At 40.8% G+C, this 15000-nt stretch overlaps 2 protein-coding genes across 4 annotated transcripts in view; one reads left to right on the top strand and one right to left on the bottom strand.

The window, feature by feature from the left end:
- The window catches only part of LOC135090280 (dynein intermediate chain 2, ciliary-like), a 45020-nt gene extending 44965 nt beyond the window's left edge, over nt 1–55 (bottom strand). The window contains exon 1 of the mRNA XM_063986918.1: nt 1–55. This exon is cut by the window's left edge and continues 276 nt beyond it. The gene's annotated coding sequence lies outside the window, so the exon portion shown is untranslated.
- Nucleotides 56–12201: 12146 nt separating this feature from the next.
- The window catches only part of LOC135090283 (ras-related protein Ral-a-like), a 30521-nt gene continuing 27722 nt past the window's right edge, over nt 12202–15000 (top strand). For 2 of the 3 annotated variants that reach the window (XM_063986923.1, XM_063986924.1), the window contains exon 1: nt 12202–12343. In XM_063986923.1, coding sequence (XP_063842993.1) covers nt 12339–12343 — 5 coding nt within the window. In that variant the 5' untranslated portion in view covers nt 12202–12338. The remainder of the gene's footprint in view (nt 12344–15000) is intronic. The other variant, XM_063986926.1, reaches the window with a different exon arrangement.

Below are 15000 nucleotides of genomic sequence, written 5' to 3' on the forward strand. Positions count from 1 at the left end.
AAGTGCGTCACTGAAATCCCGCCCAGCACCTGCCCCCAGCCCGCCACCACCCGCCGTGAGACTGGCTAGTGGCGGCCACTGGTGCCACTGTCGGCCTCGATCAGTTATTGAGTATCAAGTTTATTATTTGAAGGGAAAGTTTACATTTGGAGTTCTTTTAATATCACTACATAAATAAATAAAAACTTTTCCTGTACATAATCGTGATATGAATGATAATAATATAAGTATAAATGCAAATGAATCCTGGCCTGCCCACTTTCCTCCCTTCTAACGCAAACCTGCTGGCAACACACCCATCAAGTATCAAGTTTATTATTTGAAGGGAAAGTTTATATTTGGAGTCCTTTTAATACCACTACATAAATAAATACAACTCTTCCTGTACATAATCGTGATATGAATGATAATAATATAAGTATAAATGCAAATGAATCCTGGCCTGCCCACTTTCCTCCCTTCTAACCCAAACCTGCTGGCAACACACCCATCAACCCGCTAACTGCCACCAAACTAGTCACAGTACGCTGTAGTCTGCTCATTAGAGAGAGAGAGAGAGAGAGAGAGAGAGAGAGAGAGTAGTTTTATTGAGAAAGCGTTATATGTTTGTGAATAAGACTGGTTTATTCTGAGGGAGCAGTGTAGTCACGATACGTAATAGTAATAAGTGTTCTCTCTCTCTCTCTCTCTCTCTCTCTCTCTCTCTCTCTCTCTCTCTCTCTCTCTCTCTCAAGGAAGGTACATATGTAGAATCTTCCCTCTCACTCTCGCTATGCTTCCCTCTCCCTCTCACTCTCTCCGTATCTTTCCTTCAGCATCTCTCTCTTTCCCTATTCGTCTTCCCTCGAGTCTCCTTGATTATTAATGTTAGAAATGCGTACATGTTGCCGCCCTGTAGGTGAGGAGGTGAGCCTGCTGTGTGTATGGGGTAGCCTCATATGGATACACGTGTGAGGAGGTATGATTACTGTGTGAGTGAGCCAGTTAGCGGTGTTGCGTTGCTCGTTGTTTAGAGGCTGGCGTCGTTATCTCGTCATCTATAGCGCTATGATGGAAGCAGAGGTGACATGAGCCTATTGGGTGACCTGTGAGGCCCTAGGGTCATGAGGGTGTCAGTCGAAGTTACATCTAGCAAGCAGGAATGGGTGTTGTTACTCGTAGGTGTCGCCTGGCAGAGGTGGGGACATGGCAGGCAGGATGTGAGGTACTCAATGGCACTGAGAGAAAGAGAGAGAGAGAGTACCGAGATCGTGATGGTACAACACGTGAAGGAGACAAGGGATAGCGAGTACAACACATGTGAAGGATACAAGGGATAGCGAGCTGAGTCCTTGCGAGTAAAATTCGCGTGTGACTGCCTGACTGTGACGGTGCGAGTGTCTGTCGCCCCAGCGCCTTCCTGTGCGTCATGATTGTATTGCACGGTGACTTGTGTATTGGTGTGTGATATATGGACGTAAGGAAAGGCGTGTTTTCCTCCCCCTGCTCTGTGAAGCTGTTCCTCCAGCAGAGAGTGACTGGGTGAGTCAGCGCCGCAGCCGTTACCAGCAGCCCACAGATCAGTCAGACATTTGAGTGGGTGCAGTAATAATTTTGTTTAACTATTTTCACCGCTAAACAATATTACACGCAGCCATCCACGATTTTTTACACACTACACTACTTTCAAAATGGTCTGGATGTAGTTTCATGGCTTTCCAAGTGTTTATACGGTTCTAGTGACAGATTAACAAGATTTCTATATTATTAACAGGAGAAACAATGTTGAGAACTCGGCTAATCATCTCTATGTCCTCTGAAAATAGTCGAGAAGAGGATGGTGGAAGGGAGAGATGGAGGGGGAAGAGAGAAGAGTTCTGAAGGGAGAGGAAAGGTGGGATCGGAGGAGGTAATAGCAGAAATATTAGTTAAAAAATAATTGGAGGTGGAGGAATAGGAGATAGGTTGTGATGGTAGTGTGGGTGTGAAGGGTAGTGAGAGAAGCTTAATTGTAATAATGATGATTGGTCTTTAGCGAACAAATAAAGATAAAAGACTTAAAAGTGCAGTATTAAGTATGCATGCCAGGGAAATGACGCAGCCAGGTGCATTTCCTGCCTGTCAATGATTTGCGCCTTGGCAACGGCTCGCACTTCTGTTTCGCTGTTTATTCTCTTCTGTCAGTTTTTTTTTTCCACTGACTCTTATTTCATAGATTTTCTTAATTCATAATTTTCATTAGTTTGTCATTTAATGCCTCGTGCTCTCTTCTAATATTTTCCTTAGAAATTAATAAGAATATTATTTTATTTAGTAATTAACTCGTCCTCTAATTTTTCTTCATTCATTTCTAGAATATTTTACTTTCCATGCTTTTCCTACGTCATTTATCGCCACACAAACACAAGTATATGAGGAAAAAGAAAAAAAATAAAATAAAATAAAACTAAGAATCAAATCGGAGCAATTTATTTTTCTCCTTCTCTTCAGTCATCCCTACATAATTTCAATCTCCATGTATTTCTACACTATCCCCCCCCCCCCAGAGAAAAAGCAATACACGCGAAAAAAAAATAAATAAAATAACAATTAAATTTAAGAAACACTCAGAATACACCTACTAGAAACTATCACTCCCACACCATTTTAATCCATATAATTTTCAACACAATTTAACCCTAAAAAGCACTAATACACGTGAAAAAAAGAAAAAAAGAAAAAAAATCTGACAGAATACGCCTGGCGACCATCACGTGTTTTGCAGCGGCCGCCATCCTGTCTTGTTTACCTTGTGTCTAGTGGCGCTCCTCCTGCTCCCTGTCACTTCTAAGCCTCCGTGCCGCTGTAAGGTAAGGCAAGGAGGCCTGCCGGCTTTATCAGAAGGGAGTTAAGGGTTCAGAAGTCTGGGAAATGGGAGGTAATGGGGAAAATAAAGGGGGTTTAAAGAAAAGGGCGTATCTGGGGGCGTTGTTGCTTAAGTGGGTTTTTAAGTGTCAGGTATTTTGATTGTTATTTAATTATTTTTTTCTCTGATTTTATAGTACCTATGTCACTTTGCCGTGTTGGATTGTGGGTATCGGGTGTTTTTTTTAAATGTGGTTTAGATTTTGTGAGTGTGAATTGTGTGTAAATTCGCATCCCGCACTGATATGTCATGTTTATGTTTCAGGTACTTTTCTCTTTTTTTTTTTCATTATTATTATTATTCTCTATTTTTTATGGTAGTTTTGTCACGGCGCCTTGTAAGAGTGAGGGAAGTGGGAAGTTTCTAGAAGGGTTCAGCTGGGTGTGTTACTGTGCTGTGTGTTGAAATGTGCATTCCACTGATATATATCGAAATTGGGTTTTATTATAGTTTAAGCCATTACACACTACGTGGTAATAACCTACCTCATTTTGTTCTTCTCACTATTCACATAATTTCTAATGATAACACTACTTGTCGGAAATTAATAATAACGCCACACTAGGCCTGGGAATGCACAGCGCTCTCAACTTTTTCTAAGTCCACAGGTAAACATAAATGGTGTATTGTTGCCTGAACTTCAGTTGTTTAATGCTTTGAATTGTGGGTAGCTGCTGGATAGGATCACTGTGTCTATAATTCCTCGGGCCAATCACATGCTACCACCACTTAACACCGCGAGTTGCACCAATAGGAAGTCTCTATAAGTACCCATAAGCTGCGCGGGCAGGTTAGGTTAGGTTAGGTTCCCCACAGGCCCCAAAGCTTGCTTGAGGGTTTGGGGGGCCGTGGGTAGAGATTGGGGACATTGGCTTAAACTATAAATTTACCCGTAATTGTATTTAAAGTGGCATTGTTTTCATTTTTCTCAGTTTTTAATGGCACCTACGTGGGTATTGCAAGTTTTTTAAGTATGAAGTATTAAAATCCACATTCTAAACCAATATATGTCACAATTATATCTGACTAAACTTTTTCCTGTATTTATAGGTACTGTGCTGAGATGCCTTGATAGAATATGGGAATGGGGAGGCTCTCAGAATGGCTAGGCAGGCATATTGCTGTGTTGTGTATTAAAACCTGTATTCCAACACCTCTCAGTGGTGTCTGTCATGCCTCGTGGTAGAATAATGAGCTAATACAAGGAAAGAGTAACTAATTTATCTGCACAGTCACACAAGGCATATTACATGATAAAACAGTACAGGTGAGGTGCAGGCTGAGATAGAATTTGTAGGGTGAGGTGTGGCCAGCCGAGGAGGGCAAGGGTGTGTCCTGGTGGTGAAAACAAGGGTGTGGCTAGCCGAAGAGAATTAGAGGCTACCCTGGTGGTGAAGACAAGGGTGTGGCTAGCTGAGGAGGGGAAGATGCTGTTCAGGCAGTGACAATAATGGCATAGCTAGCTGAAGAGGTGGCAGTGTGCTAGGCTGAATACAGTAAAGGGGGCGTGGCAGCTAGATCAGGCCATGAGGAATCTAGGTGCCTATCTCAGGGTCTTCAGCAGCAAGGAGTATCAGGGTAGCACAGGGAGACATCTTTGGGAGTGGGTGGTGGGTGGTGGGGGGGGCTTACTTGTGTCTTTAGGATGGTAGTTAAATCTTTTAGGTTCTGTGAAGTTTTGATTTGTGAGTGTGAAAGGAAGTTGGGTGTTTTGTGCATCGGTTTGTTCATTTGTGTTTGGATTATGTGAAGTTTTGATTTGAGAGTAAAATGAAGTTTGCGTTTTGTGTGTGGTGAAGTGGGTTTGTTTGTGTCGTGGATTATGTGAAGTTTTGATTTGAGAGTGAAAGTGAGTGTGTTGTGTGTGGTTAAGTGGGTTTGTTTGTGTCATGGATTATGTGAAGTTTTGATCAGAGAGTGAAAGGAAGTGATTGTTTTTATGTGGTGAAGTGGGTTTGTTTGTGTGTCTTGGATCAATTGAGGTTTTTCTTTTTGAGAGAGGGAAAGAAAGCACTTTGTGGACAGCTAAGTATGTTTGTTTGTGTGTAGTGTACTGAATGACTCACAGTACATGTTATGCCATTTCCTAGCCAAGAGGGGTATTTCCTGTGTTATATGAGTCACCTATGTTGTGTCAGGAAAGGTTTAGTCATCTGTCTGCTGGATTATCCTCCACTTCTGTTAACTGGGAGGATAGGTTCATCAGTGTTCAGAGGCACTTGACAAATTGATGTGTTTATGTAAGAGACAAAAACAACAAAAAAAGAAAACTATGTAAAAAATGACTGGTGAAGGTGTTTGTTCTTAAAGGGAGGAAGGGAGTTCACTAGCTCTGTACAATGAAAAGAGTATAACAAAACAGTCACTATATGTTTAAAAGGCAGGCAGGGAATTATCTAGCTTTGTATGATGAAGAGTAGAACAAAACAGTCACTATATATTTAAAAAGCAGGCAGGTTCACTAGCTTTGTATAATGAAAAGAGAGGAACAAAACATACATTATATATAGGCAGGCAGGGAATTAACTAGCTCTATAATGAAAAGAGAAGCCAAAACTGACACCACACATAACTCAGCCTTTACGTGAGCAAGATATAGATAGCCTCACAGACTCATCAGCAACCACACTGCAGGCAAGAGAATACACAGAAAACGCTGACCAGACTAAAATAACCAGATGATGTCATAGGTTCATTGAATTCTCAGGCAGCACACCATTACATCACATGCTGAACTAACTGGAATGAGAGAGGAACAGCATCATAACATCCATAACCTCTCTGAAACCTCATCACCCACTGAACAAACCAAAATAACCAAGAATGTAAGAAAATTAGAGAAGGTGCAAGAAGCCATCCCAGCTACACATGTACAAAGCTTGCTTACTTCCACCCATCACCCTTATAAGAAATATTGTCGTAGCCTCATTGAACCCAGCCTCATTCAACTGTTATTTCTCACACACATGAACCAAGACCAGGAAAAAAATTGCTTTGGATGACAGTACCAACAGGATGCCAGGGATGAGTCATGGCAGAGTGGCATATAGCATTTTCTTGGGTACCACAGCACTCAGGCACTGGCAGTCGTGGTGGAGCTGGTGTGTTAAGGTGACGTGAGAGGGTCTCTGTGGATACTGGCAGAAGATTGTGTTGAAAAGTTTGTGTTGGTATGTATAGATTTAGTGTTTGTGTGTGTGTGTGTGTTTGTGTTAAGAAGTGCATAGTAAGTAGTGAGAAAAGTATGGTATATCAATTGTTGGGAGTTTTCTGTATATAAATGATCTACTTTTCTTAATCTATTCACAGTTAAAGTATTGTTATATAAGATGCACCCAACATGGTTTGCAAAAGTCTTATCATCTCAGAGGAATGAAAAGTGTAAAGAAAGTGTGTAGATTCATGAGATATTCTAATATAAAACTACATTATTATTATTATTATTTATTTATTTACTTATTTATTTATTTATTTATTTTTTTATCACCCTTTACCAGACTCAACAGAAAAAAAGGGAACAGAAATAACAATACCATACATTTTTTACCATTTACCATATTCCCATCACCAGGAACCACCATAGTCATCAAAATTCAAACATTCACTCTCGGTACTATTGGGAAAACTCAAACGTGCTCTAAGAAATGCATAGGAAAAAAAAAAAAAAAAACTGATGAACTATTTTGAAAGCATAAAAAAAAGTGTTAGTTATCAAATAGGAAAAAACTGATGCACACACACACACACACACACACACACACACACACACACACACACACACACACACACACACACACACACACACACACACACACACACACACACACACACACACACACAGAGTTCTACATTCATCACTCAGGCATATACACAGGTTCCAGCTTTCCCAGTAGTACATCACTTAACACTCCTGTCCACCTCACTTCATCGCATCCAACTACAAGTCTGTCCTGCTCACTTTATCACACATAAGACAGGATGCTGCAGATACAACACGAATAAATGAATCGCTAGGATATCCTGTAGTGTAAAGTTTCTGTTTCTTTGACACAAACCATGGCCTAACCTTCTTCACTGTGACATGACACGGTTATCAGCACCAGAGGCAGTGTGTGATGAAAAAGAATATATTTCACAGTTTCCTTCTAGTTTAAAGACTGGATTTGGTATAGCAAGTAAAGGTGTCTCTGTCATTGGTATTTAAGGAAAGGTGTACCAAGTGGCTGTCAAAGGGTTAAGATAATTGGTCTTTTTGATGTAGAAAATTAAGTATGAGTGTTGATGGGGGAAAATTAGATAAGTGTTTTGATGGGGATTGATTTAGTTTATTTTGGTGATAAATAGTGAGGATGAATAAGAGATAGGTAAAGGGAAAAGTAAGAGTAGTAATAATAGTAGTGGTGGTGGTGGTGGTGGTGGTGGTATCAATAGAAAGCTTTGTGATCAGACATTGTTTAGATAAAAAAAAATGTTATACAGACAAATGTACTGGAGAGAGAGAGAGAGAGAGAGAGAGAGAGAGAGAGAGAGAGAGAGAGAGAGAGAGAGAGAGAGAGAGAGAGAGAGAGAGAGAGAGAGAGAGAGAGAAGGACTAGTGTTATATAGACTAATACAAATATACTAGAGACCCACAATGATAATAATGATGATGATGGTGATAGTGCAGAGGGCAGTGTAACAGTACCCAAGCAGCATGTGTCAGGTGTGTGGGTGGTACGGTGGAGGGCATGACGAGACTGTGATGTGTGTGTGTGTGTGTGTCTGACAGGTGTGGGATGGTAGATGTATGATTAACAGGTGTGTGTAGGAGGTGGGATGGAGGTAGGAAGGTAAACTAAGATGTATGAAGGAGTGCTAAGAAAAAAAAAAAGGGGGGGGATGATGCCAGAAAAGAAAGCAGGAAAAACATACATAACTTGAGCTAGGAAAAGATTGTATGTTTAACGAGATGATTCATTTATGGTTTCAGTTGTATTACATTAGGGTAATTCATGTTAAGCATCATATTTTTTCATGTAACTATTTATTTATTTATTTATTTATTTTTATTTATTTATTTATTTATTTATTTATTATTTTTTTTTTAGAGGGGTGTGTTTGTCTGTATGTGTGTCTTTTCCTGTTTCCTGCACTGTTTTTCTGTGTTGTGAGAGAGAGAGAGAGAGAGAGAGAGAGAAGTAGGTTCTGAGGTCTGAGGAAGAGAGCAGGAGGGCAGGCTGTTTACATGTGTGTGTGTGTGTGTGTGTGTGTGTGTGTGTGTGTGTGTCTGTCTGTCATGATACGCTATCCCCATCTGGTCCATTACCTACCAGCTGGCTCCTGACGAGGGAATACCTGGTGCAAGTCAGGTACATTTACTTTCTTAACCTGATAGATGTTTCTTGTACATATGTTTGTTTCAAGAGGGTTTTTTTTATTTATTTATTTTTATTTTATTTTATTTTTTTATTTTATTTTATTTTATTTTATTTTATTTTATTGTGTTTTTTTTTCTTTTATTGGCCTTTTTTTTCTTTCACTGGATCATTTTTTCTTTCTTTCACTGGGTCTTTTTTGTTTTATTGAGCCTGTTTTTCTTTCAGTATGCCTTTGTTTTCTTGCAGTGGGCTTTTATTTTCTTTCATTGTTATTTTTTTTCTTTCATTGGGTATCTTTCTTTCAGTCTGCCTTTTTTCTGCCATTTCATTCATCACTCATCCACTACAGCAACACCCCATAACTGCTCAACGCAAAGTACGAAAACACGAACTTTATAATCTTAAGAAACGAGTCAGGCTGTTTAATTCTGAGCATCCCGAGTCCTAAGCATAGTCTCCCCTTTAACGCATCACTGATAAACAGAAAACGGGCAATCTCTTCTATTCAATGGCAAACTAAAATAAAAATGTATACATACTTTATTTGGATTTTGGGAGGTGTGTGTGGGTTAGGGTGAGTAAGTTTGGGTGGGGAGGTTAGAATGGAGTGTATTGAACTGGGGAGATAGATATGTGGGAGCTGGGGAGGTCAGAGTGCACTGGGAGAGAAGGGAGATAGGGTGAGTAAGTGTTTGATAAAGAGAAACGAAGAATGAGTCTGAAGGGTGATTGGTGTGCCGAGTGCGGTTATGTAAATGAGGATGTGGATGGGAGATGAGGTGGTGATGGGAGGAAGAGGAAGAGGAGGAGGAGGATTGCGATGTTTGGTGAAAGTTAAGTGGTTTTGTTAGAGATGTGGTGTAGTAGTAGTAATAATAGTAGTAGTAGTAGTAACAGTTGGTGTGTGTGTGTGTGTGTGTGTGAGAGATACGGTACATAACTAAGCCGGCAGTAAAATTCTCTCTCTCTCTCTCTCTAAAACTCGCGTGCATAAAATAACATGGAGTTTTGCATCAGTGGCCACAGTGCTACATTAAAAGATTCCTGTTGGTGGTGGTGGTGGTGGTGGTGGTGATGGTGGTGGTGACTGACGTATATAACCTTTATTTATTTATTTATTTATTTGTTTTAATTATTGGTGGTGGTTGTGATGACTGACTGACTGGCTGACTTAACTTATTTATTTATTTATTTGTTTATTTATTTATTTATTTATTTATTTATTTATTTATTTACTAGTAGTGATGATGATGACTGCTTTGACAACTTTTATTTACTATTTTTTTTCTCCCTTTCTTCCTTTCTTTCTCTCGTTCTTTCATTCTCTCTTTATTGTTGACGGTGACTAACTGACTGACTTGACTGACAAAACCCTTTATTCCTTATTTATTTATTGACATATGTGTACTTGTAAACTCCTTATTCCTTATTTACTTTCTTATCTGTGTATGTATGTATGTATGTATCTATGTATGTATTGTACTTCCCATCTCAACACCAAATCTACATACGTACACACAACAGCAGCCAGCGTGACCAATCAGTACCTGCAGGTGATCTGTATTATGTTCCTCACCACCTGTCACCTTTTGCAGTACAGGTGACCAGGTAGTGAGCAGGTGACATTCCCATCCCCCTCCTGCCCCCCCCCACCCCCACCCCCTAAGCATCCTCCATCATAACGCGTGGGAACTTTCTCCAAACAAATCACTCTTTTGACGTATTCATCACACACACACACACACACACACACACACACACACACACACACACACACACACACACACACACACACACACACACACACACACACAGGATTTCTTTTAGATCATTGGTGCTGTTGTTGTTGTTGTTGTTGTTGTTGTTGTTGTTGTTGTTTTTGTTTTTGTTGTTGTTGTTTTTGTTTGTTCTTTTTCGTCTTTTTCTTCGTCTTGTTGTTGTTGTTGTTGTTCGTCTTCTTTATCCTCCTCCTCCTAATCCCTTTCATCCTTTTCTCCTTCTCTTCCTTTATTACCTATTGTCATCCATTTTTTTCTGCTTTTGTTTACATATATTTACAAAAAAAAAAAAAAAAAACGTTTATTGAACAAGTGGCAAGCGATCAGCAATACAATAACACATATATAAAAAAAAAAAAAACATTACGTTATCAAAGTCGTGTACCGTTCCGTTGACATTCGCTAAGAGAAACACAATTCCCAGCGGTGTGTGCGGTCATTAAAGGGAACACAACATCTTAGTCCCCGCGGTGTTGCTTCCACTTCTACCCCTATCTCTCTCTCTCTCTCTCTCTCTCTCTCTCTCTTTTTTTTTTTTTTTTTTTTTTTTTTTTACCTCCCTCCTCGTCTTCTTCATATTTATCATCTTTATCTCAATTCTTCTTTCCTGCAACTAATTTTCCCCTTCTATATTTACCCTTTATTCTCATTACCCCTTTCTCCCTCATTTACCATCTCTGTCTTCCTCATATTTATCACCTCCCTCCTTTCCCCTTCTCTTCCTCATACAAGCACTCATAGTTATCATCTTTATCTCAATTCTTCTTTCCTGCAACTAATTTTCCCCTTCTATTTTTACCCTTTATTCTCATTACCCCTTTCTCCCTCATTTACCACCTCTGTCTTCCTCATATTTATCACCTCCCTCCTTTCCCCCCTTTCTCTTCCTCATACAAGCACTCGCACTCTTGATCTCTCAGCTGAACACACCAACACAACAACAACAACAAGGCACTCCACACCTGTATTCTGAAACCACCTCTCTCACCACCACTATTTTCAAAAGGCCACATGTTCAGCCTGATTCCCAAGACTTTTCCTGCAAATCTGTCACTGGAACGGTAAAAAAAAAAAAAAAATATATCAGAAACCTATGTCGTTTTACGAGTATTAGACCACAGAGGTGACTATTTCTCCTGTTGGTAGTTTAGAAATCATCTTTATCTGTCACTGGAACTGTAAAAGCACGTGCCTCTTCTCTTCACTATTCTCAAAGACCACAGGGATGATTAGCGGTTCTCAACACTATTTCCCCTATTAACCATTTAGAAATCTTGTTAATCTGCCACTAAAACCGTGAAACCACTCTTAAAAACCCGCGTCACTTCACCACCGCTAGTTCAAAGACCACTAGGGACTGCTAACTGACTTCACAAGACAATTTCTCCTTTCAATAACGCAGAAATCTTATTAACCTGTCACCGGCACAGAAACACCCTTGAAAACACACGTAGCCAAAACTCCAGCTACAGATTTACAACCTTTCAAACGCAGTGGAGGCGCGGCCCTAAGAGTCACGCAATAAGGACCTTAGACGCTACACAGAGGAAGGCGTTGGCGTAACTTAGGTGCGGGAGGAACAACCACACCACCAAACACTGGAGAGACACTGACTGCGTAAACTGAAGGTCCCCCACTCCCACAGGCACTAGTGGAGGGCGGGGGAGGGTGTAGAGAGGTGAGGGAGGGTATAGGAAGTGTGAGGTGGGTGTAGGAAGGGCGGTGCAGGGTGAGGAAAGTATGATAAGGGTGTCGAAGAGAAATAGAAGGGTGTAGGAAGGGTTGGGATGGTGTACAAGAAGTTAGGGGGTGTAGAGCCGTCCAGGAAGGTATGGCAGGGTGTAGGGCGCTGTGTGGGAGGGTGTAGTTTGTAGTGTTACGCTGCAGAAGGCGAGGGTGCGTGGGAGGGATGCTGGGATGCCCTGTGTGTGCTTACGAAGGGAGCGAGCAGCGGGTGGTTCCTGCCTCTTTAGAATGACAGGGCGGAGTGTTCTCACGCCGCGGGGAGGAGGAGGAGGGGGCGTGGGGGGACCTAGGGAGTGAGTGAGGGGGAAGTGGGGGCCGTGGAGGGCAGGTGCGTGGGGGTGAGCGGTGATTAAGAGTGCCGACACCACCACCACTACCTCCACCTGTGTATCTCCCCGTCCCGCGACTCCCGCCCACCACTTTCAGTCGTGACTCAGACTTGGGGGAGGGAGGACGTGCATCGCGCTGCTCCCCGCCGCTCACACACGCATACAGTGATACATAGACACTTGTAAGGTGAACTGTTGAGTGTGGAGTGACTTGTGTTGTGTTGGTGTCTTCAGCCGAGAGATCATGAGGTGAGTGAGTGCTTGCATGATGAAGGGAAGGGGGAGAAGGAGGGAGGTGATAAATATAAGGAAGAAGAGAGTCGTGGTAAATGAGGGAGAGAGTAATAAGGGTAATAATGGAAGGGAAAAAGTGGTTGGAGGAAAGAAGAATTGGGATAAAGATGATAATTATGAGGAAGACGAGGAGGGAGATGAAAATTTTGAGGAAGAGGTGGAAGATGATAAACACGAGGAAGGTAGAAATAATGATAATAGTAAGGATGAAAGGGGAAGGAGAGAAGTGGTTAATAGAGGAAGGAAGGAAGAATAGAGAGAAAAAGGAGATAAGGAAGAGAAGAAGAGGAGGAAAGAGGAGAGCAATAAGTGGAAATAAAGAACGGAAAAAACACAGGAAGATTAGAAGATAAACAAGGAAACGAGAATAAAAGAAAATGTAAGGAAAAGGAAGATGGAAATAAGTGGAAAAAGAGATAATAGCTAAGAAAAGAGAGAAGGAGGAAAGCTGATGAACGAAGGAAAGAAGGAAGGAAGGAAAAAAATACAAGAGGAAAGAAATAAAAAAAAACAGGAGGAGGAAAAAATGAGTAAAATAAGGAAGTGGGAAAGAAGAAAACATGTAAATGAAGGAAAAGTAAAAAAAATGAAAAAAGATGAAAGGAAAAAAAAAAAGGAAGAGAAGATGAATGGGAATAAGTAAGAAATGAGATAATTGAAAGAAGAGGTCATAGTTTAATGAAAGGGAAGAGGAAGGAAGGAGAAGAAAGGAAGGGAAGAAGATGAAAGAAAACAGGAGGAAGAGGAAGAATGGGAGGAGGAAGAGGATGCTCTCTCTCTCTCTCTCTCTCTCTCTCTCTCTCTCTCTCTCTCTCTCTCTCTCTCTCTCTCTCTCTCTCTCTCTCTCTCTCTCACATGGTGTTTTCACTTATTCATGCTGAGGAAAGGACCTGCATCTTAATCTCTCTCTCTCTCTCTCTCTCTCTCTCTCTCTCTCTCTCTCTCTCTCTCTCTCTCTCTCTCTCTCTCTCTCTCTCTCTCTCTCTCTCTCTCTCTCTGAAACAATAGCCATATTATTCATATACTTTTTTTTTTCATTTCACACCTCCTCCTCCTCCTCCTCCTCCTCCTCCTCCTCCTCCTCCTCCTCCTCCTCCTCCTCCTCCTCCTCCTCCTCCTCCTCCTCCTCCACACAAACATACGCAAAAACTAAACAACGTACAAACCTTGTTGTGAGGGGAGAGGAGGAGGAGGAGGAGGAGGAGGAGGAGGAGGAGGAGGAGGAGGAGGAGGGGGAGGGACTTCCGGTGACACTTACTACTACAGGTAATAAAAACAGCTGAGGAGGAGGAGGAGGAGGAAGAGGAGGAGGAGGATGGAGGGAAGCTGAAGGAGGAGGAGGAGGAGGAGGAGGAGGTGGTGGATGTAACTTATGAGGTGGTGATTGTGGTAGTGAAGATGTTTTGTGGTGGTGGTGATGGTGGTGATGATGTTGATGATGAATTTTTGTGGCTGTGAAATTGCGCTTTTTTTTTCTCTCTCTCATTTTTCTCTCTATTTTTTTTTATTGTTGATATGCTGTCATGTTGATTATTTTATTTATTTTATTGTTCTCTTGCATTTTTGTCGTATTGGTGGTGGTGGTGGTGGTGGTGGTGGTGGCGGTTTGTCGTTGTAACACTGTAGTTCTGAAAGTTGGTGTTTTGTTTTGTTTGTTTTGCTGTGTTCATCATTTTGGCGGTGATATTTTAGTATTCGTATTGTTACTGTATTGTGGTGGTGGTGGTGGTGGTGGTGGTGGTGGTGGTGGTGAAGAAAGATGGCATTGCTTTGTCTGGTTTAGTTTGGTACGGTTTGCCTTTCATTATTGTAGTGGTGATGGGAATACTTTCTAACAATACTGTGATAGTGATGATGGTGAAAGATATTTTTACTTGTCTTAATTTGGTGTATCATCATTAGTGGAGGTAGTGAGCGCGAGATGAAGACAGAGTTAAGCTTATAAACACAGGTGGAACGAGCGGGAGGTGGACGAGGAGCTGCTGACCTGAGGAAACCGAGAAAGGACAGAGGAAAGTGGAGAAGGTGGAGTCTCATGCTTGCCAACGTCACTCCACTGGCAATCAGGAAAAGGGAAAAAGAAAAAAGTGGAGGGAGTACCAGATTACAACCACGCCATTGCAGTCTTAGTTACAATATTTACTTATAATTGATAGGCTGGCAGTGTTCAGGGATACGTAACAGAATATGACAGCCGTTGTGATTGGTTCTGGTAATTGCATTGGCTTAGATGTGACGTGTATATTTGTTGACGTTGATTTGAGTTTATTTATTGCATTAGGAAGATTACTACTGGCGTATCCACGAGTAGAGTTTGTTTAAATGGCCCGGTTTATTTATTTATTTTTATTTTTTTCTCTTCAGTCAGACTTGTGTTGTCTTTCGTGGTGGGAAATATGGAATGAAGGGAAATGTTTAGTTATGAAAATGCAAAAAAAAAAAAAAAAAAAAGTCGACCATTTTTTTAGTTTATTATTATTATTATTATTATTATTATTATTATTATTATTATTATTATTATTATTATTATTATTATTATTATTATTATGTTTTTTATTTATTTATTTATTTTTTCCTTTCTTCTCTTTTCCTTCGTTTCCCTTTTCTTTTAT

Source organism: Scylla paramamosain, chromosome 34 (assembly GCF_035594125.1).
Source record: "Scylla paramamosain isolate STU-SP2022 chromosome 34, ASM3559412v1, whole genome shotgun sequence".
NCBI classification, from domain to species: Eukaryota; Metazoa; Arthropoda; class Malacostraca; order Decapoda; family Portunidae; genus Scylla; species Scylla paramamosain.